This window comes from Balaenoptera ricei, chromosome 3, assembly GCF_028023285.1.
Source record: "Balaenoptera ricei isolate mBalRic1 chromosome 3, mBalRic1.hap2, whole genome shotgun sequence".
In the NCBI taxonomy this organism is placed as follows: domain Eukaryota; kingdom Metazoa; phylum Chordata; class Mammalia; order Artiodactyla; family Balaenopteridae; genus Balaenoptera; species Balaenoptera ricei.
This window is the reverse complement of record NC_082641.1, coordinates 118,317,880-118,341,199: the sequence shown is the minus strand read 5'-3', so window position 1 is coordinate 118,341,199 and position 23,320 is coordinate 118,317,880. Positions and strand designations below refer to the sequence as shown.

Below are 23,320 nucleotides of genomic sequence, written 5' to 3'. Positions count from 1 at the left end.
TGTAGGAGCCGGAAGTGATTGTTGTACTGAGTGGTGGCTTTCTAGGCGTGCGGGCCCTCCACTCGATAGCCGGAAGTCATCCGAGCTGAAGCGGTGGCCCTCACAACCTACCTAGACAGCAGTCAGCTCCAGTTGGCAGCCAGTATGGCAGATCGTGCCACGCTGGAGGAGCTTGTGCGACTTCAGGGAGAGCGCGTGCGGGCCCTTAAGCAGCAGAAGGCCGGCGCCGAGCAGGTACGACCCAGGAGGCAGGAGAGGGGACAAAGGAAGGCCTGGGAGAACAGAGCGGGGAGTGGTCTGCACAGAGGATGGGGATGTGGAAGAAGGGACTGGACTTGTAGGTAGGAGGACGGGCTGGGTGGGGAGGTAGCTGCGGTAGGACCCGAGAGAAGCAAAGCTAGGCTTGGGAGAGAGATATGCCGCACATCCTGATGAGGGAGGGATACTGAATGAATGATGGAAGAGGGAGGGGGTGGCAGATGTGGTAGCCCAGCGCCTACTTTCCCTCCACAGATCGAGGAGGAGGTGGCAAAACTACTGAAACTGAAGGCACAACTGGGCCCTGATGAAGGGAAACAGAAGTTTGTGCTCAAAACCCCCAAGGTAAATATTCCTTTAGGGAGCCTCTGAGAGGGTCCCTAATTCCACTCACAAGGACGCATATATGCCTGCTTCTCTGAATCAGGTCATTGAGGAGGATCTGAAATCCTGCAGAGGAAACAACAGTTGGCTGTAGGCGCCAGGCTGGATTGGACTCTGAGTCATTCTGGGATGGCAAAGTGATGGCAGAAACTAGGCCAGCTGGGTGCTTAGGGGAGTCTACCTGCTACTGCTACTCCTTCTTTCATTCAGTAAATATTTACTGAGTGCTTACTGTGTGCCTAGCACTGTACAAAGCAGTGAGTGTACCATGGTGAACAATATAGCCTGCCCTCAGGGAGCTTACATTCTACTGAAGGAAACAGGCTTAGGAGAAATAATCCCACACATGGATATGTAACTACAAATTGTGTTAAGTGATGTAAAGAAGTAAAAAGGATGCTCTGAGAAAAATAAGGGAGAACTGGGAAGTCTGAAGAAGTGATAGACTAGCTAACCTAATAGATGAGTGGAAGACAGCCGGGTGAAGAGTGTGAGGAAGATAAGTCCAGGTAGGGTATGGAAATCCTGAAGTGAGAAAGAACCTTGGTAGTTTCCAGGAACTATAAAAAGACCTTTATGACTAGAACCAAATAGAGAAGGAGAGTAGAATGGAATGAAGTTGGAGATTCCTAGCTCAACCACCATGATTTCAGTTCAGATGCCACTTTCTGTAAGTTCTATAAACTGAACTATTTACCTATCATCTGGGTTCCCTTGGCACTTCATAAGTATCTCTGTTATTGCATTTATTGCTGACTTTTCATTATTCACATGGTTTATTTAACCTGAGAGTCTGGGACTAAATAGGTATTCAATGAATGTATGTGAAATTTAATTCCAAAGTAGAGGGGAGATGATCTGTCTTCCTTATGTTGAGATGTCACCGTTTAAGAGTAATTCTTCGGGCTCCTAAAATCACTGAGCTATTCCTTTCTACATATAACTCATTTCAAAGGTTAAAGAGATGGTGTAAAACCCCAAGGCAGTGACCATCAGTAGTTATTCAAACTACTGGGTGAAAAGATTAATGGGGATTTATGATAGATCAGGCTGACCTCAGCTAAACCCAATGATCAATCTTAGCATCACTAAAAGTAGGACAACCAGACATTATGTTCCTCTTGACGTGATGCAATAAGAAGTACACAGCACCACCTATGAAGTATTCTTGCCAAGAAGAATTGTACCTGAATCTAATCAGTCTTCAGACTTAACTACCAGTTTACCTAACTACCAGTTTACTGGAAATATGGGAAATGGAGGAACATGTTAAATGACCACATTGAATAAATGGTTAACCAAATCTAGAACGAGAAAAATTCTTTCAGAAAAATGACTCAGTTTCCTCAACAAATAAAGGACATTTTTTTTAAAAAAAGGAAAGGAAACTGTTGCAGATTAAATAGACATGAGACATATAAACCAAGTACAAGTTGTGAACTTATTAAGAATCTGATTCAAACAAGTCAACCATAAAAAGATATTATTGTGGCAGTTGGGGGTAATTAAACATGGTTTGGGCACTAGGTAAAGGGTTGCTGTTAAATTATATTGGTTGTAAGAAAGGTATTGTAGTGTTTTGTTTTTTAATCCTTATATGTTAGACAATCATACTGAAATATTTATGATGAAAGTATATGATATCTGGGATTTACTTTAAAATACTGCAGGAAAAAAAAATGTTGGGGCTTAGATAAAATAAGGATAGCAGATGTTGATAGTTGTTGAAGGTAGGTAATAAACACAGGGTGGGGTGGTCCAGTGTACTATTCTCTATAATGTGTGTTGGAAAATTTCCATAATTTAATGTTAAAAGAAAATGAGATACAGCAGAAACTAACACAACACTGTAAAGCAATTATACTCCAATAAAGATGTTTCAAAAAAAAAAAGAAAATGAGAATATACTGGAGAGTTAATATCCACTTAGTTTGTTGAAATACATTTCTTGACATGTGATTCATAATTAACAGAAAACTCAGTATTATGGGGAAAGGACTTTTTCAAGGAACCTTCCTGGTCAAAATTATTTTCATAATGTTATTTGCCTTTTTCACTTCGTTTGCGGTGAAGGTGCAAAAGCACTGGTGTGTAGAACTGCTGGTGTCTTAGCACAAATTAAGATGTTGGCACTGAGCTGTACTAATAACCATTATGTTCTTTACTTTCGTGAACTCACAGTAAAAAAAAAGATTCAGTTTCACTTAAGAATGTCCTTGATAAAACAGTAAAAATTATTAATTTTATTGAATATCGACCCTTGAGTACACTGTTTTTTAATATTCTGTATGATGAAATGGAAAGCACAAATAAAGCACTTCTGCTGCATTCCAAATTAGGAAAAATGCTTGTGCCATGTGTGAACTGTAGGCTGAACTAGCTGCTTTTTTCATGGAAAACCTTTTTTATTTCAAAGAAAAACTGAAAGATAAACTATTGTGTTAAAGATTTGGATATTGGGCAGATATTTTCACAAAAATGAACAAAGTGAGCCTTGTCACCTCAAGGAAAACATTCAGCGGTATTTGTTGCCAGTGATAAAATTCAAGTGTTGAAGTCAAAGTTAGAACTTGTGTTTTCCACCATGAGCTTGACAGGTTCTCAATACTTGAAGACTTTCCTGATGATATCTATGGTGACATGAACAAATACGGTTTTTTGATATTGTATAATGAGGCATATCAACATTTGGAAGATCTATGTAACTGTTATCAAAGAACAAATATTTTCTAAATGACCAATGCATGATGTTATAAAATTGTGCCTGCGTAAAATATCCAAAGTACAAGATAGAGTAACAGATATTTCTAAAATCGTACTAAAATATACATAACATAAAATTTGCCATTTCAACCATTTTTAGGTGTACAGTTCAGTGGCATTAAGTACATTCATATTGCTGTGCAACCATAACCACTATTCAACCCCCAGAACTTTTTCATCATACCAAACTGAAATTCTTTACCCATTAAACAGTAACACCCCATTCTACCCTCCCTCCAGTCCCTGGTAACCATCGTTCTACTTTCTGTCTCTGTGAATTCTGGGTACCTTATAATGGATTTTAATGTAACAGTGTGAAAAGTTCATTGATGTAGTTTCAGATTCCACATTGCAAACCAATCCTTAAGAAGCTCTCCCTCTTTGGATTTTGGTGTAGTTTAAGAAGAATATCTGGGGCTTCCCTGGTGGCGCAGTGGTTAAGAATCCGCCTGCCAATGCAGGGGACACGGGTTTGAGCCCTGGTCTGGGAAGATCCCACATGCCGCAGAGCAACTAAGCCCGTGCGCCACAACTACTGAGCCTGCGCATCTGGAGCCTGTGCTCCACAACAAGAGGCCGCGACAGTGAGAGGCCCACGCACCACGATGAAGAGTGGCCCCCGCTTGCCACAACTAGAGAAAGCCCTCGGACAGAAACGAAGACCCAACACAGCCAAAAATAAAATTAATTAATTAATTAATTAATTAATTAAAAAAAGAATATCTACAATTAGCTGAAAAGTTTATTAAAAATATTCCTCCTTTTACAATTACGCATCTCTGTAAGGCTAGATTTTCTTTATATATTCAACCAGAACAACATATCACAACAGAATTGAATGCAAAAAGCATATATGAGAATTCAGCTGTCTTCTGTTAACCCAGGCATTAAAGATTTGCAAAAATGTAAATCAATGCCACTCTTGTCACCAAATGTTTTTGTTTTGGAAAGTAGTTACATTTTCCTAAAATGTTATTTATGTTAACATGTAATGGATTTTCTTTTTGTTAAGTGAATTAATATTTTTAAATGTTTGCAGTTTTAATTTATAATACGATAAATATTGATAGGTATAATCCACTTTGGGGTCCTTAGTAAATAGTAAGAGTGTAAAGGAGTCCTGAGACTAAAGAGGTCCTACTTGTGAGTAGCATTTAAAAGCCCAAACTAGAAGCTCTGACCTGGAAGAACAGAGTTCTAGTACTGACTGCCAGGAAACAGCTGAGTGGCCTTAAGTAATGATTTAACTTCTCAACACGTTCAAATTCATTTACTTAGCCCTTGTCATAGGGCTATCAGAAAAAAATTAAAGAAAAAAATAGTGGGGACTTCCCTGGTGGCACAGTGGTTAAGAATCCGCCTGCCAAAGCAGGGGACACGGGTTTGAGCCCTGGTCCGGGAAGATCGCACATGCCTCGGAGCAACTAAGCCTGAATGCCACAACTACTGAGCCTGTGCTCTAGAGCCCACGAGCCACAACTACTGAGCCCGCGTGCTACAACTACTGAAGCCCACGCACCTAGAGCCCGTGCTCTACAACAAGAGAAGCCACCGCAATGAGAAGCCCGCACACCGCAACGAAGAATAGACCCCGCTCGCCACAACTAGAGAAAGCCCGCGTGCAGCAACGAAGACCCGATGCAGCCAAAAATAACTAAATAAATTAAAAAAAAAAAAAAGAAAGAAAAAATAGTGTTCATTAGGGTTTTTTTTTTTAAGGTATGTTGGGAGAGAATGTTACTTGTAAAATTTGGAATTAGATTCATTAAGCCAGTTTGAGTTGGTTATATGCCTGTCATCAGGTAGATGTTTTCTATTAGGCAGGGGAATGTTCTGTTTCCCAGAAAATGAGTTTAGGAAAATTTCTCAGAGAACAGAGTTCCAAGAATTCTAGAAGACAGAACCAAGCTAAAAAGGGGTTGGAATTTAGAAGGGTGAGAGCAAATGGGTGTGGTAATTAATAGGGAATTGTTTGTACTTGTTTTACAACTCAGTGACCTGTAGGAAAACCTAAGTTTGGGGCAGGGTTTTCATTCGCCATCATTGAAGTCATGCTTTTATATTTCTAGACCTTACTGTTCTTTGTTTTTAAACCCCATCCCTGGTTCTCTGGCTGATTTTGACTCCAAGGGCACAAGAGACTACAGTCCCCGGCAGATGGCAGTTCGGGAGAAGGTGTTTGATGTAATCATCAGCTGTTTCAAGCGCCATGGTGCAGAAGTAATTGATACACCTGTATTTGAACTAAAGGTGAGGGGTGGATGAGGAGAAATTGCATGGTGGAATAATGGGTATACAAACAACAAAGAGGATGGCAAGAGAGTGAAGACCAAAGGTCTCTCTCTTGTTGCAGACAAAGATTGGCATTTTCTCCATGAGAAGGGGGACAGGACTGGCGTAGAGAAAGAGGCCCTGCTTTTTATTTACCTTGGTTGTGGCCAGCAGCATCCAAAAGAGAGCCCTTCTCAGGAGTGGAAGTTGTTATGGCTCCTGTCTACATTGAATTCCATGGCACCTGTACTTGAGATGTTTCCTAGATACATGTAAATCGAACATATAAAGGATAAATATGCAATCAGTCTCCTATTGATGGACCCTGAGGTTGTTTCTAGTTCTTTGCTATTAAAAAATGGTTCTTTGCATCCCTCCCTGCTTAAAACCCAGTGACTCCCAATGCATTTATAATAAAATCCAAACTCTTTACTCAGGCTTACAAGGCCCTACATGATGTGGCAACTGCCTACCTTTCCCACATCATCTCATGTGCTTCTTCCCCTTGCCCACTGTGCTACCATGGTCTTTTTCTATTCCTGGAACATACTAAATATGTTTCTTTCTTCGAGCCTTTGTTCTTGCTCTTCCCTCTTGCTGAACTCCCTTTTTCTCTAGCTCTCTGCATGACTTTAATTCCAGAGTAAATTAGACATGACAGATTTTAATTTCAGATTTCAACTAAAATGCCATTCCTCAAATACTCCTCTCCAACTGCCTTGTCTAAAGTAGCCCTTGTCTATCACATTGACCTATTTTATTTCCGTTAAAGCAGCTATCACTATCAAAAGTTATGTTAATTTGTTTCCTTGCATTAATGTACTGCCTGTCTCTTTTCATTACTATAGAAGATCCATGAGGGCATGGACTGCCTTTGTTCACTGATGTATACACAGGGCTTAGAACAATGTCTGGTACTAGTGGGCATTTATCTGCAGGGTAAATTCACAGAAGTAGAATTTCTGGGTCAAATGGTTGTACTCATTCCTATTTCTACCAACTATATTAGTTTGCTAGTGTTCCCATAACAAAATACCATAGACTGGGTGGCTTAAGGAACAGAAATTTATTGTCTGGAGGCTAGAAGTCCAAGATAAGCTGTCAGCAGGGTTGGTTTCTTCTGAGGGTCATGAGGGAAGGATCTGCTTAAGGCCTCTCTCACTGGCTTTTAGATGGTGTCTTTTCCCTATGTCTTCACATCATCTTCCCTCCTCTGTGTCCAAATTTCCTCTTTTTATAAGGACATGAGTTATATTGGATTAAGACTCATCCTAGTGACCTCATTTTACCTTAATTACTTCTTTAAAGACCTGTCTCCAAATAGAGTCACAATCTGAGGTTACGGGGGCTGGGTGGGTGCAGGGAATAGGGCTTCAATATATGAATTTCGAGGGGACATGATTCAGGCCATAATACCAACCACTGTATTCTCTGGCCATAACACCAACCATTGTATGAGTGTTTCTATTTTCTACACACTGGGAATTTTCAGGTTTTTTGAACTTTGCCAGTCTGATAGTGAAATATATTATCTTGTTGAAGATATCACAGGGCAAGGACTCTCTCAGTTTTGGCTTTTGACAGTGTTTAAATCTTAGGCCGTCATAAAAACATTTATCTTTGTTGATCTAATGACCCACTCCTAGGCATTTATCCTCCAAAAAAATATTCAAAAGAAAAAACTGTGTACCCAAATATATTTATTGAAATGCTATGGAATTTTTTTTTCAATTGGAATAACCTAAACATCTATCAGTGTTAACACTAGGAAGGAAGGAAATAGCTTCTTCTCACTAGAATATTATGCAGCTTTTTTTTTTTTTTTTGGCCATGCCGCACAGTTTACGGGATCGTAGTTCCCCAACTGGGGATTGAACCCAGGCCCTCGGCAGTGAGCGCGCAGTCCTAACCCCTGGACCACCAGGGAACTCCCAATGCAGCTTTTAAAAATAATACTTCAGCTGTCACAAAATGGAAATGTGATAAGCAGAAAACCAAATTGGTATTTCCTTGATTATAACTACATCAAATAAGGAAACATTGGGAGAGAGAACAGAGGAAATGTAGATAAGTTGAAATCAGTCATAGTTAGAATGGTGGATTTTTGTTTTTAAAACTTCCTTTCAAATTGTTATATTTATCATTATGATCACATTTCTTTATGTTTTCTCCAGGAAACACTGACTGGAAAGTATGGGGAAGACTCTAAGCTTATCTATGACCTGAAGGACCAAGGTGGGGAGCTGCTGTCTCTTCGCTATGACCTCACTGTATCTTTTTAAACTTTGGATGTATTGGCCTTTTCTGGGCTGGGGCTTTTTCTAGCCTCAGGTTTGGGGGCAGCTAGACATAGGTGGGATCAAATATAATGCATCTTGCAGTCAGGGAAGTTATTTCTCTAAACCAGGAGCTAGGCTTTGGCTAAACAGAGCATAGCTAGCCTTCGAAGGCTTCTGAATCCTGAGTGAGACCTCATCTTTATGTCAGGGTCCAGTTCTGACTCTGCCAACAATCCCCTGGATTCAGAATACGTCTCCCTTGCCCTGGCTGGTGGACAGAGTTCTCCCTAATTGACCAACAGCACTTTTCCTTTATCTCCAAGCTATGTCAGAGAATCATCTGTTTAGAGATCCCTACTTGGGGCCCTTTTTCTGCTCCCTGGCCAATCTGCCCACCCCCCTGCTGTGCTCAGCATAGCCCAAAAAGAAAAGAGCCTTAATATTTTATGAGACTTCAGCTGCCCAGTATGGTAACAAAGTTGATTCTTGCTGATGTTCAGAAATGCTGTTAATCTTACAGATGGTGGTTTTACCCACACAGGGTGCGGTTAGACCCCAGCTTCTGTTGATGATGATAATCAACTTCCAGACTGTGAAAAGTGGGGCTTTCCCCTTAACTCTTTGTCATCAGGTTCCTTTTGCTCGATATTTGGCAATGAATAAACTGACCAACATTAAACGCTACCACATAGCAAAAGTATATCGGCGGGATAACCCAGCCATGACCCGAGGCCGATATCGGGAATTCTACCAGTGTGTGAGTATGGGGGCAGGATGGGTAAGGAGGCCCTCCCTTGAGCCAGTAGAATCTATTGAGTACTTTTGGTGTCCTGAAAAATCTAGATGCCCCAGATAATGCTAACCCTAAGATTTCTTTAGTATTTTCATATACAGGACAGGGATTACTCTCCTCATTTTATCTGAGGAAACTTGAGGCTCAGCAAGATGAAGAGATCATAGGGATAAGAAAGGCAAAGTTAGGACTAGAACTCTGGGTCCAGTGCTTTTTATATTAAACCACAGTGATAGGATCACAGCAAAGGATGAGGAAACTGGATTTGAGGTACTGTCGCCCAGACTGGTGGCACAGATTCTGAATGAATAAAGGACTAAGGCCGTATAATTGCTCCCACAACAGTGGAAGGAAATAAGGAAAAATAGATGAGTGAGATAATGAAGGAATAGCCCTGTGGATGGGAAGAAAACCAGGACTGGTAAGAGACCCAGGAATACTGGGGTTTTGCTCTGGGCTGACAGTCAGACGGAGAATGAAGAATGTGGTCTGCGCATGAGTGCAAAGAGGCCTCCTTCATAGAGAGCAGAGCTCCCAGGAGTCCTCCCTCAAGGTTAAACCCCTGAGGATCTCTAGCTAACCCTCTCCCTACAGGATTTTGACATTGCTGGGCAATTTGACCCCATGATTCCTGATGCCGAGTGCCTGAAGATAATGTGTGAGATCCTGAGTTCACTCCAGATAGGCGACTTCCTGGTCAAGGTCAGAGCTGAATGGGGCTGGGAGGGCAAAGCTGGGCCTGGCCTCTCACAGGAGAAGGTCCTGGTGCAGAGGAACCAGTAGCCTAAGTGTCCAAGGCTATCGAGGGTCCTGTAAAGAGATTCTCTTCTCACTATGCCTTGGGTCGCTGCAGGTGAATGATCGGCGCATCCTAGATGGGACGTTTGCCGTTTGTGGTGTTCCTGACAGCAAGTTCCGCACCATCTGCTCCTCAGTGGACAAGCTGGACAAGGTAATGACCCAAACCCCTGACTCTTCTTTTCCCAGATCACACCCTACCCTGAGAAATGGAAAAGATTAGGAGAGAGAGGGCCCTGCCTCTATGCCCACAGAGGAAGATTAGCCCCAGGATATAGGTTGACGGGCAGCTTCTGCTCAAGACCACCCCGTGAGAAGGGCTCACACTTGCTCTGCACTGGGGAAGCTGACCAGGGTTCCCTGACTGGTATCTGTCTGCTCAGGTGTCCTGGGAGGAAGTAAAGAGTGAGATGGTGGGAGAGAAGGGCCTGGCACCTGAGGTGGCTGACCGCGTTGGGGACTACGTCCAGCAGCATGGTGAGAAACAAACCCTGCCTCCCCGGCAGCCATCCCACTGCCCTCACGCTAAAGCCAGACTCCTCCGTGTGTGTGTGTGTGTGTGTGCACTGGAGAGAGAGGGAAAGGGAATGCATGTGTGTGTGTGCGCACATGCATACATGTGTAATCCAGAGGAAAAGGTAAAGCCCTTATCTTTTTCTTCTTGTCAGTCTGGCTCACAAATCTGTCTCCCCAGGTGGGGTATCCCTGGTGGAACAGCTGCTCCAGGATCCTAAATTGTCCCAAAACAAGCAGGCCTTGGAGGGCCTGGGAGACCTGAAGCTGCTATTTGAGTATCTGACCTTGTTTGGCATTGCTGACAAGGTGAGTCAGGTTGGGATGGGAGCCTTAGCTGAGCTCCGGGGCTGGAGGCCTTTGATCCTCATCTGCTACTGACCATGTTCTTATCCCTCCAGATCTCCTTCGACCTGAGCCTTGCTCGAGGGCTGGACTACTATACCGGGGTGATCTATGAGGCAGTGCTGCTACAGCCCCCGGCCCAGGCAGGGGAAGAGCCCCTGGGTGTGGGCAGTGTGGCGGCTGGAGGGCGCTATGATGGGCTGGTGGGCATGTTTGATCCCAAAGGGCGCAAGGTGCCATGCGTGGGGCTCAGCATTGGGGTAGAGCGGATCTTCTCCACTGTGGAGCAGAGGCTGGAGGTAGGTCTTCGGGCTGGGTGGAAGACATTCTGGGCAGATGGTGGCACCTGAGCTATCTTCTTTGATCTCTAAGGGGGCAAGTAGTACTGCATTGGGCAAGTTGCATCTTTGCAAAGAAATGGAGAGAAGACTGTTGCTGTCCTTCAGACTCCCACCCCATTATAGGCCAGCTTGATGGATCTTTGATCATTCTTTCTTCACAAAATCCTTTGCTCCCTACTTCCTTCAGAGCTGTCAGGAATCTAGGCCAGTATATCCAAAGACCTGACTCTTCCTCATAATACAGAACACTTACTACTTTACTACTCTGTGCTAGGCACTGTGCTTACTGCTTTTCACGCATTGTCTAATCAAACTCTTAAACAGCCCTCTGAGGGTAGCTACTTTTATTATTTACATTTCTTAGGCAAGGGAACTGAAGATTATAGATCAAATAATTTGCCCAAGGTTTAAGTGGCAGAGTCAGAATTTGGATGCAGGCAGTCCAACTCCAAAGTCTTGCTCCCAACCACTCTGCGATATTGTCTCTAAGTGGGAAGCGTGTATCTGAGGCTGTGGGATCCCTCAGATGGCTATCCTGACTCTCTAGCACCTAGAGTAACATGAAGAAAGCCCTTCTTGGCCTCAAGCCCACCTTTGTTGCTACTGCTCTTAAGTGGCTGGTTGCCTTTCATCCCTCGGGTAATGCTCTGGCAGTAACCTTCCCACTGCTCCCACCCTTTTCTCTAGAGTGGAACCCACTGGTGTTTTCCAACTGAGGTCACTGTTCCAGTAGGCATCTTATGTTGTAAGAACAATGGGAATAGTTTTCCAGAAAAAGAGACAGCAGCAGCATTCTTTCTCCCCTCCATCCACACACCCCCCAAGTTGTGCCCTATGGCTGACGTATAAGAGACACAGTCTCCTGACTGTGGGAACTAGGACTGCCAGGGGTGATTGGATTGCCTGGGTGAGCTCAGAATATCACTTATGATGCATAAGGTTCTAGATGGAGATAAGCTTGAAGTTACTGTACATAAGCTACCTTTGCCCTCCATTATTAATTCTGGCAAGTCATAAGTACAAGCCAGTCAGTTCATTTCTTATTCTTCTAAGAGCTACTTTTTGCCCAGTTGATAGATGAGAAGACTAGCCTGCCCTGGTGGAGTTGGGCCTGGTCTCAGAATCCTGACAAGAGCCTGCTTTGTTTGCTCTTTTAAGGTGTTGTAAAGGGTAGCCCAGTTCTTTCTTAACTGCTTCTTCCCTAGGCCTTGGAGGAGAAGGTACGGACCACAGAAACACAGGTGCTTGTGGCATCTGCACAGAAGAAGCTGCTGGAGGAGAGACTGAAGCTCATCTCAGAGTTATGGGATGCTGGTATCAAGGTAGAGGAGGCAAGCCCCAGGGTGGCAGCAAATTTGGGAGTGCTGGACACAAACGAAATAAAAGCTTATCCATAGTGGCCTGCCATTACTGTGACTTCTTGGGGTGAAGGTCAGAGCAAGGTGCCAACTTGGGCCCCAAGGAGGTTGTCCCGGAGGACTGCAGAAGACAGCCTTCATCTCTTTCCCTGGTCCCCTGCAGGCAGAGCTGCTCTACAAGAAGAACCCCAAGTTACTGAACCAGCTGCAGTACTGTGAGGAGGCAGGCATCCCACTGGTGGCCATCGTTGGTGAGCAAGAGCTCAAGGACGGGGTCATCAAGCTCCGCTCGGTGGCCAGCAGGGAAGAGGTAAGTAGGTGGACAGGAGGGCTGAGGGATGGGGAATGTGTGCCATTTCGGCAGGCCAAGGCCCATCCAAGACCTAAGCAAAAGCCTGGCATTCATATTAACGCCCACTCCTAAAGGACTTAAGGGGGTAACATGTTACTGTGGTCATGGCAGGGTAAAATCTCCATCCCCACACATACCCTGTGTCTCTCCACCTCCCCCAAGAAGCGCTGTCTCTCCCCTGAGGTGTTTGATTGGGTTCCTGCGCCCAGCTGAGCCAGGCATGATGACTAGAGGAAGGCATGGGTGCTCAGAGAGCAGTGGAACACAAGATGCTCATACCACCTTGTTCCTCCATCCTGGCCAGGTGGACGTCCGAAGAGAAGACCTTGTGGAGGAAATCAAAAGGAGAACAAGCCAGCCCCTTTGCATCTGCTGAGTTGAACTATCAGAGGAAAGTGGGACTGGCACTATTTAAGGCTAAGACAAAACTCTGCATACGTACTTCAACAGCTTTGCACGTTTCCTTCCCAACAGGAAGACCTGACGAGTGGTCAGAACAGAGACTTTTTTATTTTTATTATGATTATTTTATTGGTAATCACAGGCAAAAATGGCCACCCAAAAATGGGTGGGCCACGGGGAACTGGCCCAAGATGGTCTCCTCGGCAGGGCCCTACAACCAGGTGGAGGGAACGCTTCCCACAACCAGCCGCCGCGGAAGGTCCAATAAAATGCCTCAACCACTGGAGCCTGCCTGTGTCACTACTGCCTAGCCCTGCCTTCCCTGTCAGAGCCTGGGCCTCCCACTGCGACCACTTCAGCGGTGGAAAATGGGGAGAGACACTTACAGTAGCTCCCACGGGCTATTCCGCAGGGGAAGGGCGCCGCCGACGTTCTCGCTTCCAGCCTCAGTCCTGCCGGTTTGCGAGCCGTTTTTTAGGAGGTGGGGCTGCCCGCAGACCCACCCACTAGGGTCTCTAGCTTTCACCTGAGGGTCTGAGGTTCCCGCGGCGCACGTGCGGCGGATACCCCCACCCCCTTGGTGGGCGGGGTCGTGCTCAGAGCCAATGAGAGCTTGGGGGGTGGAGGAGTAGGGAAGCTTCCAGATGGGCAGATAGGGAGGAGGTTATAAAGGGGGTATGAGCGAGCCAGTGGGAGAGCAATGCAGTCCAAGCGGGAGTGTGAGGTAAGTGTTTGCCTACCAGGGGGTCGGTGAGCCCTGGACATCACAGGCGAGGTGGGGGTGGACGCAGCGATACGGCATTCCAACCTGCCCTTTTCCCCTCAGCTGTGGTGTGAGAGGGTGAATCCAGAGAACAAGGCGGCGCTGGAGGCGTGGGTCAGGGAGACGGGCATCCGCCTGGTGCAGGTGAACGGGCAGAGGAAGTATGGCGGGCCACCCCCAGGTACGGTAGTCCCAGCCCTACGCCTACGGGAGGGCTAGGGCAGCCTCGACGGCCCCGAGCCGCCGCGTTCGGGGGAGGGAGGGGCCTACGCCGAGGCGCCACAGTCAGAAACTTTTAACTACCCCGTTACCCGCCCCCCCGGCTGATAAAACTCATTGTCTGTGGCTTCCCACCCACCCGCCCCCTCGAGGAAGGGAGCCAGTCTTAAGGTGCCAGCCCCGTTGGTAGCTCAGTCACCCAGTTATGCCAACGACCCGGGGCGTACGGGTGTTGTAACCATTTCACAGACGTGTGCACACATACTCCCTCCTGCGCTCGGTCCCTGAACCTCGACCCCGGAACCATCCGGGTGGATGACGGTGCCCCTCCCCCCGCCTTCCCCCAGGATGGGTGGGCAGCCCGCCGCCGGCCGGGTCAGAAGTGTTTATCGGGCGGCTGCCCCAGGACGTGTACGAGCACCAGCTGATCCCACTGTTCCAGCGCGTGGGCCGCCTCTACGAGTTCCGCCTGATGATGACCTTCAGCGGCCTGAACCGCGGCTTCGCTTACGCCCGCTACAGCTCGCGACGCGGCGCCCAGGCCGCCATCGCCACGCTGCACAACCACCCGCTGCGGCCGTCCTGCCCGCTGCTCGTGTGCCGCAGCACCGAGAAGTGCGAGCTGAGTGTGGACGGGTTGCCGCCGGGCCTGAGCCGCCGCGCGCTGCTGCTCGCGCTGCAGCCGCTGGGTCCCGGCCTGCAGGAGGCGCTGCTGCTGCCCAGCCCCGGGCCGGCGCCCGCGCAGATCGCATTGCTCAAGTTCAGCTCGCACCGCGCCGCAGCCATGGCCAAAAAGGCCCTGGTGGAAGGTAGGGGTGGAGACTGCGAGGGGCCGCTGGTTGGGGCTAAACGCGTTCTGCCCGGCACTTTACCTCAACACGTCAGCGTAGATCAGCATAGCGGGTTAAAGTCGCGAGACCTTAGGGTCAAACACACTTGAGTTTGAAACAGACTGACCTCACGTTTTTAAATTTCCACCGGTTCTACCAGCTACCACTCACCTAAACTTCACACTTCACATGCACTATCTCCTGACTTAAAACTCCACATTGCAGTGAAACATAGAACGTTGTCCCTCTTTAGATAGACTGTTTTAAGAAAAATTGACTTGCCCAAGGCAATCCAAATGAGCCTTTTATCCATTGTAGAACCTGCTTCCTGAAACTGAGAATTAAGCAGCATTTAGCACATTCTGTAGTTCTTGGCAAGTATTCATGGTAAAGATTAGCTATTCTGATGGTTATGAGGTAGACAAAGCCTGCAATCAACCAGTACTCCAAGGAAACTTAGAAGGTAGCAGTTATTGCACTCCCTTTGTAAGTAAACACAAAGAAGCCTAGAGAAGTTATTTAACTTGCCTGGGGTCACACCAGGAAATGGGGAGGCTACAAATTAAACAGGCTTGTGTGACTCCAGAGGACTCCGGTCTGGGGGCTTGGGCCCAGGGCTTAGACCCCGCCCTGTCTCTGCCTTTTTCCTGCAGGGCAGTCACGCCTCTGTGGAGAACAGGTGGCTGTGGAGTGGCTTAAGCCAGACCTGAAGCAGCGACTCCGCCAGCAGCTCACGGATCCCTCTCTACAGTGCCTACAGCCAGAGGGCAGCCAAGTAGCCCTGGCCAGGGACAAGGGGCTGGAGTTCCAAGGGGCTCGGGCTGCCCTGCAGCTGCTGTGCCAACGGATGAAGTTGGGCAGCCCATTGTTCCTCACCAAGTGTTTGGGCACAGGCTCTGCTGGCTGGCACCGATTCTGGTACCAGGTGGTGATCCCTGGGCATCCAGTGCCCTTCAGTGGCCTCATCTGGGTTGTGCTGGCCCCCAGTGGGCAGGATGGGCATGAGGTGGCCAAGGATGCTGTGTCTGCACGGCTGCTGGAGGCACTGAGTCTGGGGCCAGCCTCCTGCGGTCTGCTGGGGCTGAGGCAGGAGGTACCATGGTTCAGCAGTGACCTAATCCTCTCCCCAGGCAGCCTGAATGAGTAGGCGGAGCCTGTGTCAGTCCCTGGCCCAGCAGGCCTGGGCAGCTGCTATCTGATCCCAAGAAGGGGAGGAGCATGGGCACTGCCCTAGGCCTGACACGGCCTCCCAGCTGGGGCAGGGCCCACAGCACCTCCTGGCAGCTCAAGTTTGGCTAAGTTGTGGTGAGGGAGCTTCCCTTCCCCCTCCCAGCCTGGGGTTTAACCTGACCCCAGGGTTGTTCTCTGACACACACTCGCACACACACCCCTCTCTCCTCCCACAGCTTAGCATGAATCTTTGCTTTTCTTGATTTGTCTTTGTTGGTGTTTTTATTTGGGGGCTGGCTGAGCCAAAGGGTCAGAAATCTGCCTTTGCCCCCACCACTTGGCATTCTGGTTTTGGTGTATGTGTAGTTTTGAGTTTTTCTATGCTGGTTGTATTTATATTAAACCCCTGGTTGGTATACACCTGTGTCCGTGCCGTCTTGCTCCAGCTGTGGGCTTGTCTTACACTGGTGGAGTGAGCAGCTGCGACAGGGCAAGTACTTCCCCACATCAGTGTGCCGATCCTGAGCATCTTCTTGTGCACAATAGGATACTTTAAGTTCCCAGCCTCTCTAGGGATCCAGCCCAGAAAGCAAGACTCTTGTCCACTGAGAACCCATCCTGAGATTCAGCTCATTCCCTCAGTCACTGTCATCCTCACTTTCCTCCTCTTCCTCCTGAGCTGTGGCGTCCTCTCCCTCCTCCCTCAGTCCTGCAAAGAAGTCATCGGTGCTCCAGGCCTTGCTGCTCAGCGCCCGTAGTGGCCCTCCCTTTTTCTTGCGCCGGCGGTAGTCATCCACCACCAAAGCCCGCAGCTGGGCCATGTCCCAAAACTTGAGGCGCTGGTCATGGCCACTGCTGGCCAGGAAGCGGCCGCAGTGGGAGAGGGCTAGCTTCTCCACAGGTTCCCCGGCATGCTGGCCCACACTGCCCACCACTCGGTTTGGCAGGATGTTGACAGCCCTGGACAGAAAGAAAAGCGTTCGGTATGGGCCGGTTAGGTCTGCCCTTCCTGTGACTGGAGGGCCATCCGCCTCCTCTCACCTGATGACTCCATCAGTGGAGCCGGTACACAGCAGACTCTCAGTGACTGGAACCATGCAGTCAATGGACTCCGCTCTCAGGGCAAAGCGGTCACTTGTGGCCCCAAAGCCATCCCAGTTGAAGAGGTAGATGGTACCTTCACTGGAGCCACAGGCCACCTTCTTCCCACACTGCAGGGAAACAGGGCAAACCATGTTTGTGGAGCCACATCAAACCAAGTCCCTATCGCACACCCCCATCCCGCCGCACCCAGCTGTACTTTCATAAGTGTAACAGAGGTCAGGTCTCCAGACTGAGGCTCGGAGAGCAACTCGAACCGGCGTCGTCTGATGTTGAAGACACCAAGGCAGCCATCTCCGCTGTAGAGAGAGCAAAGCAGCAGGCTTGGCTGGAGGTACCCACCGAGGGAAACATTTAACACGGAAGGGAGGGGATGCAGCTTTGAGGCTGTACCTGGCTGTCAGCAGCAGCTTCTTGGCTGGGTCCAGAGCCATGTCAGCAATGTACTCCTCATGCTGCCGCATATCCATTAAGGGACCCTCCTTCCGCTGGTCCCAGAGGCGGATGCCACCTGTGTCATCCCCAGTGGCCAGAACATTCTCATCCACCAGCAGCAGGCTGTTGATGGGGACACTAGAGACACAGATACAGAACTTCTTTGAGCACCTTTGTCCCAGTAGGGATGTACCAATCAATCTTTACCCTTTATCTCAACACACAGTTGGCTTCCCCTTACCCGTGAGCCTTGGAAATGCGTCTTTCCAGTCGTCCCAGCTCCACATCTAGAAAATGGATGGCTTTGTCCTTGGAGACAGTAACAAGTTCTGTGGGGAGGGAGGGGGAAATGCCCAGGTCATGGTGTTGTTCATTGCTCCCTTCCCACCACCACACTGGTGGCTGCCTTTCCTAATACTCACTCTGCCCATCTTCAGAGAAGACAATGGCTCGGCAGGACTTGAGGTGGTGACCTGAGGACCAGTGCTCCTTGGTTTCTCCCTCTTGGCAGGAGTAGGAAAAGCTGGGGAGAATGGAAGAAGAGTGAATGATTCTAGACCTCACCTGGGAGTACAGAGACCAACTAGCCAAACTTCCACCTACCTAGGAGTTCCTGCTTGCACACCTCCAAGCCCAAGGAGCTTACCATCCCATTTTCTTTTTTTTTAAATGAATAGGTATTTATATTATTATTTTCTTTAATATTTATTTATTTATTTTGGCTGTGCCGGGTCTTAGTTGCAGCACGCAGGATCTTCGTTGCAGCATGCATGCGGAATCTAGTTCCCCGACTAGGGATTGAACCTGGGCCCCCTGCATTGGGACCGTGGAGTCTTACCCACTGGACCACGAGGGAAGTCCCCCATTTTCCCATCTTCAATGAGCTTCAAATGTGAGGTCCTTTTTTCATTCAATGTACATTTTTGTGACCTCACCCCACCCCTCTTCATCATCTTTGAAAGCCCTAACCTGGGGAAAGATTAGGTCTGTATCACTCTGGAGGTCCAAAAATGACAGAACAGCCCAGAAGTTGGAAATGTAAAGATTAGTAAGACAGGGATATTACACTCCAGGTCTACAGCAGCTAAAGAAAGCCACAGTTAATTACGGCACATTGGGCTTCCCTGGTGGCACAGTGGTTAAGAATCCGCCTGCCAATGCAGGAGACATGGGTTCGAGCCCTGGTCTGGGAAGATCCCACATGCTGCAGAACAACTAAGCCCGTGCGCCACAGCTACTGAGCCTGTGCTCTTGAGCCTGCGAGCCACAACTACTGAGCCTGTGTGCCACAACTACTGAAGCCCACGCGCCTAGAGCCCATGCTCCCAACAAGAAAAGCCACCGCAATGAGAAGCCTGCGCACCACAACGAAGACTAGCCCCTGCTCGCCGCAACCAGAGAAAAGCCCGCGTGCAGCAACGAAGACCCAACGCAGCCCAAAAAAAAAAAAAAAAAAATTACGGCACACCGTGAACACGTGGGGCGGAAGGATGAAAAGGGAGGTAGAGCAGAGAGGCACCAGCCTGTAAGCTCAGCTTTGAGGCAAGTACCTGTCAGAGATTATCCCTAGTGCCTGCCTCAGCAGATCTTCAAAAAGCGTTGAATGAATAAGTGCTTGCTTGCTAGTGAGTTCCAGGCAGGCAGAACTGGGTCTACTTATTGTTTGCTCTGTCCCAGTGCCTAGCATGAAAAAGCTGCTTAATAAACACAGATTGAATGAATACTTTGGAAGGGAAGAGAGCCCTGGAAAGCTAACTAAGGTGATGACATGTGAGTTGGATCATGAAGAATAAGTAGGTCACCTGGCAGAGAACAAAGGGCAGATATTGGAGGCAGATGCTGATGTCTCTCCCAGGGCAGACACGAGGAATGAGGAGAGTTCAAGTGGGCAGACAGAGTATAGCTGAATCTGGAAAGATGGGCTGGACTAGTTTTGAGACAACCATGTAGGCCAAGCAGAAGTCTGAATTGAATCCTTTGGGAAAAAAGGAACCTCTCTGGAATGGTCATGGGAGAAGTTTGAGGCCTCCAGAAGGCAGTGGCTGAGGGTAGAGAAGAGGAGACAAACAGAAGCCAGGGGGGTGTGTGAAGAAAAGTCCAGGGTGACTCCCAAGTATCTGGCACTGTAAACATGGATAAAAGTAGTAAACCTCTCTGCAAGGTATGTATTATTGTTCCCATTTTCTTTCGTCCTTCCTTCCCGCCTTGCCTTCCCTGCCTGCCTGCCTGCCTTTCTCTCTCTCTCTCTCCCTCCCTCCCTTTTTTTTTTATATAAACTTATTTATTTTATTTATCTTTGGCTGTGTTGGGTCTTTGTTGCTGTGCGCGGCTTTCTCTAGCTGCGGCAAGCAGGGGCTATTCTTCGGTGCGGTGTGCGGGCTTCTCATTGCGGTGCCTTCTATTGTTGGGGAGCACGGGCTCTAGGCACGTGGGCTTCAGTAGTTGTGGCGCACGGGCTTAGCTGCTCCGGCTCTAGAGCGCAGGCTCAGTAGTTGTGGCGCATGGGCTTAGTTACTCCAGCTCTAGAGCTCAGGCTCAGTAGTTGTGGCGCATGGGCTTAGTTGCTCAGTGGCATGTGGGATCTTCCTGGGCCAGGGCTCGAACCCGTGTCTCCTGCATTGGCAGGCGGATTCTTAACCACTGCACCACCAGGAAGCCCCCTCTCCCTCTCTTTCTCTTTTTTTTCTCTCTCTCCCTTTCTCCCTCCCTCCCTCCCTTCCTTCCTTTTTTCCCTCCATCCCTCCCTCCTTCCTCGGAGCCACAGGGCTTGCGGGATCTTAGTTCCTGGGGCCCTGGCAGTGAAAGCACGGAGTCCTAACCATGGGACCACCAGAGAATTCTCTACTGTTCCCATTTTCAAAGATGAAAATCAGAAATTAACTTGCCCAAGGCCATTGCAGCTAATGAGGGATTTGGGGTTTAAATTCATTAAGTAAATCTGATAGCACAACTCTCCTGGTTAAGGCCTTCAATGGCTTTTCACTGCTTCCAGCCTACATCTTTTATTCAAAATCAAACGTGTATTGAGCACTAACCCTGGGCTAGAAGCAGGAGATAAAATGGAGAACTAAAGAGACTACAGATTACACTCCAGAACGTTGTTTTTCAAACGCTAGTCATGACCCATTACTGAGCTGCAATCAGCATTTTCTGTGTGTGCTCGCAATAACGACAGAATAAAATAAATCAGAAAATATTAGAGTGCATCACACATAATATAAAAGCTATTTTTACTGTGGGGCGAGGTCAAAAAAGTTTAAAAAACATTTTTTTAGTGGAGGAGACAGTGTTCAAATAATTATGCAAACGGATGTATGATTACACACCATTATTTAGTTTATGAGGAAAAGGTATCTGGTGCCAAGGCAGCATCTAACAGGTAATCTAATTTAGTCTGAGACATGTTTGAAGAGTGAAGAGATGCTGGGAACTCTGGGACAATAGGTGCAAGTGAGGGAAATTCCAGGAAGAAGGAATAACATGTGCAAAGGAGCTGAGGCTTCAAGGTACATTAAAAAGGTAACGATGAATAAGCACAGAAAACAAAAAATAAAAGTGAGCAAGGGCCAGATGGTCAAGGCCCTGAAAGCCGGAATAAGGAATTTCAACTTAATTCTAAAAGCAAAGGTAAACTATTGAAGGGTTTTAATCAAGGAAATGAGGTGGTTGGATTTGTGTTTTTGAAAGATCAATTAAAGTGGGCAAGAAGCGAAAGCAGGGGGCCCCGTTGGTCCTGTTTCAGGATCAATACAATATTTCGGTGGGAAATAACAGTGTCCTCAACGCCTGCAGCATGTCCGGGCTCCGTCACGACTTTCCAGCCACTTTGTCTCTCAGTTCTTTCAATAGATTTGTGTGGTAACTTGCTTAAAGACGAATTAACGTTATTAAACGAATTGGACAAGACTGAGGCTTGTAAACTTAGTCTCCCTGTAACTTTCTCTCCTCATCCCAGCTCCATCGCTGCGGAGCTTCCAGACCGAGCAGCCCCACACCCACCACGCTCACCACGCCCCCATCTCTGCCCCGCACTTACACGAACACGTCCCCGTCCACGTCCCCAGCCGCCAGGATATCGCGGGCCGGATGGAACGCCAGTCCACTGGCCGGAGCCTCCAGCACGATATCTTCCGGAGTGTCCCGGATCCGGGCTGGGGCTTCCGTGGAGTCGGGGTCCTCCTCGTCTCTCTCATCCTCCGCGGGCCTCTCCTCACACGTGCGGTCCATGAAGCAGAGGATCCGAGCCGCGCAGCAATTAGTAGGTGAACCGAAGCACCAGTCACTCGTCGGGAGTGGCCCAGGGCACCGCTTCCGGGGTAGGGGGCCAGGCAGGAAGTGGCGTCAAGGCGTTCTCCGAAACCCGGAGAAGGCGGGGCCTGACTCAGCTGGTGGGAGGGACCGACCCGAGGAGCCCGGCCTCCTAATCCCGCTACTTCCCAGTGTTGCAGCGGAGGAGGTTCCTGTGTCAGATAGACGGCGCAACCATCAGTCCCCTTCTTGGTGACTTTACGTAAAGTCGGGAACTGCGTTTAAGTCCTTTCCCCTTTTCCTGAGCGGTGCTGACAGTTTGGTAGTGTCTCCCGCAATCAGTAAAGGATGACTGCCTGCCTTCGGGAGAGAAGAGCGGGACGCCAGTCGTTCATGGTTTGGTGAAAGACCAAGACAAGCGACAGCCAGTTTGGTCAATAAGCGACAAAAGCCCACGCCGCGAGAATTTGACCTGCGGAGGTCGTAGACAGCAGGCAGTCCGCGCACACACTTAAGCTGCAGCCCTCCATGCTGAACATCCTCGTGGCCAAAGCAACAGCGCCCCGCCCGTTCCTACCATTTGGCTGCAGACCCTCAGCGGGACTGGGCCAGCAGTGCTGAGAGCTGGCAAGGAGTTGCTGAAAAGGAAAAATGGGCACAACAGTTGACGTTCTGGACATTCCGGTTACCAAAGGTTCCACAAAGATGAGAGCACTGTGTATGGTGGGGCAGATAAGGAGGAGCATGTGTTCCTGTCTGGATCTTGGTTACTTTCACAAGGCTTGGTGGTACTTGCAGAAACTTATTTTAAACTGGCAGTCAACCCCCAGAAGGTCTCGATCTTAGTGACCCTCTAGGTACCTTCATCTGAGCCAAGTGGGTCTCTGTGACCTTTTTCGTAATTGTGACTGCTGCCTACAGCCATGACATCAGGGTGTCACTTACTGTCTGAAATTAGCCATTCTAGGTGCTATTGCAGACAGTGCCCAATTTCAGCCTCCTAGGCGCCATGCATAAAGCTGGCTTCCTCAAAAAGCTCTTGCCCTGTCAAGGTGAAAGTAACCAAAGGCAATGGCTAAAGTAGCCATCTAGCTTTTCTTGGATCTTGTAAGCCCACAGGTCTTAGCTCAGGGCAGGCAGTGGCAGCTATGGATCCAGCCAGAAAGAACTGGTGACCTTTGCTGATGAGTACCAGACCAAAGTGCTGGCAATGAGCCAAGAGGAAAAGGGTGAGGATGGAGTGATTTGGAGGCCAGGGATCCCACCCTGGGCCTTGGCAAACTTTCAGTGTGTTGAAGGGCACTAAACTCTTCTGGTCTAGGACAGGGATTCTCCAAGGCACTTCCCCTTCAACCAGGTAAGCAGTGATTTGTGCTTGGAATTACTAAAGATCCCAGAAGGGCATAAATTTGTGAAGGGTTTTTGTTCCCAGGAGTGTTTCTCATCAGGTGCCTTTACCTAGAGCCCAGTCCTGCACAACCTTGGGATCAGACTGGTAGCCCACTGGGCTGACCCTAATTCCCAGGGAACCTCTGCCCTAAGACTAGGTCCCCGGATGGGCCCAGATGAGTCTGATATTTAAGACCAATCATCCTTATGTTTCTCTGTACACCTCTTGCCTGACAGTGAGGGTCATTCTTCCCTCCTCCACTGGGCACCCTGGCTAGTATATATCCTGCTTAGGAATCTAGAGCCAC

General features: G+C 48.3%; 3 protein-coding genes across 3 annotated transcripts; 2 read left to right on the top strand and 1 right to left on the bottom strand.

Moving 5' to 3' along the window:
- Positions 1-66: 66 nt before the first annotated feature.
- On the top strand, positions 67-13,143 carry HARS1 (histidyl-tRNA synthetase 1). Its single transcript, XM_059917279.1, has 13 exons — positions 67-234; positions 514-603; positions 5,536-5,655; positions 7,851-7,946; positions 8,587-8,712; positions 9,343-9,450; positions 9,602-9,700; positions 9,930-10,023; positions 10,241-10,368; positions 10,461-10,703; positions 11,951-12,067; positions 12,267-12,413; positions 12,760-13,143. Exons 1-13 carry the CDS (start codon positions 145-147, stop codon positions 12,829-12,831), a joined length of 1,530 nt encoding a protein of 509 aa, XP_059773262.1. The 5' UTR covers positions 67-144; the 3' UTR covers positions 12,832-13,143.
- A 203-nt stretch (positions 13,144-13,346) lies between these two features.
- On the top strand, positions 13,347-16,257 carry DND1 (DND microRNA-mediated repression inhibitor 1). Its single transcript, XM_059917281.1, is given in 5 exon segments — positions 13,347-13,581; positions 13,684-13,801; positions 14,187-14,648; positions 15,323-15,712; positions 15,715-16,257. Coding segments are annotated over 5 exon segments (1,062 nt in total). The 5' UTR covers positions 13,347-13,557; the 3' UTR covers positions 15,783-16,257.
- Positions 16,077-21,694, bottom strand: WDR55 (WD repeat domain 55). The gene is made up of 7 exons (XM_059917280.1): positions 21,412-21,694; positions 17,798-17,898; positions 17,617-17,704; positions 17,334-17,513; positions 17,140-17,239; positions 16,881-17,050; positions 16,077-16,799 (listed from the first exon to the last, which is right to left on the bottom strand). Exons 1-7 carry the CDS (start codon positions 21,600-21,602, stop codon positions 16,478-16,480), a joined length of 1,152 nt encoding a protein of 383 aa, XP_059773263.1. The 5' UTR covers positions 21,603-21,694; the 3' UTR covers positions 16,077-16,477.
- Positions 21,695-23,320: the final 1,626 nt, after the last annotated feature.

Coding starts and splice junctions, on each gene's coding strand:
- HARS1 (XM_059917279.1), top strand. CDS start 145: ATGGCAGATCGTGCCACGCTGGAGGAGCTTGTGCGACTTCAGGGAGAG. Junction 235..513: donor AGAAGGCCGGCGCCGAGCAG/GTACGACCCAGG, acceptor TTCCCTCCACAG/ATCGAGGAGGAGGTGGCAAA. Junction 10,024..10,240: donor GGACTACGTCCAGCAGCATG/GTGAGAAACAAA, acceptor CTGTCTCCCCAG/GTGGGGTATCCCTGGTGGAA.
- WDR55 (XM_059917280.1), bottom strand. CDS start 21,602: ATGGACCGCACGTGTGAGGAGAGGCCCGCGGAGGATGAGAGAGACGAG. Junction 17,051..17,139: donor CCTCTGTTACACTTATGAAA/GTACAGCTGGGT, acceptor GTTTCCCTGCAG/TGTGGGAAGAAGGTGGCCTG. Junction 16,800..16,880: donor TCCACTGATGGAGTCATCAG/GTGAGAGGAGGC, acceptor CTTTCTGTCCAG/GGCTGTCAACATCCTGCCAA.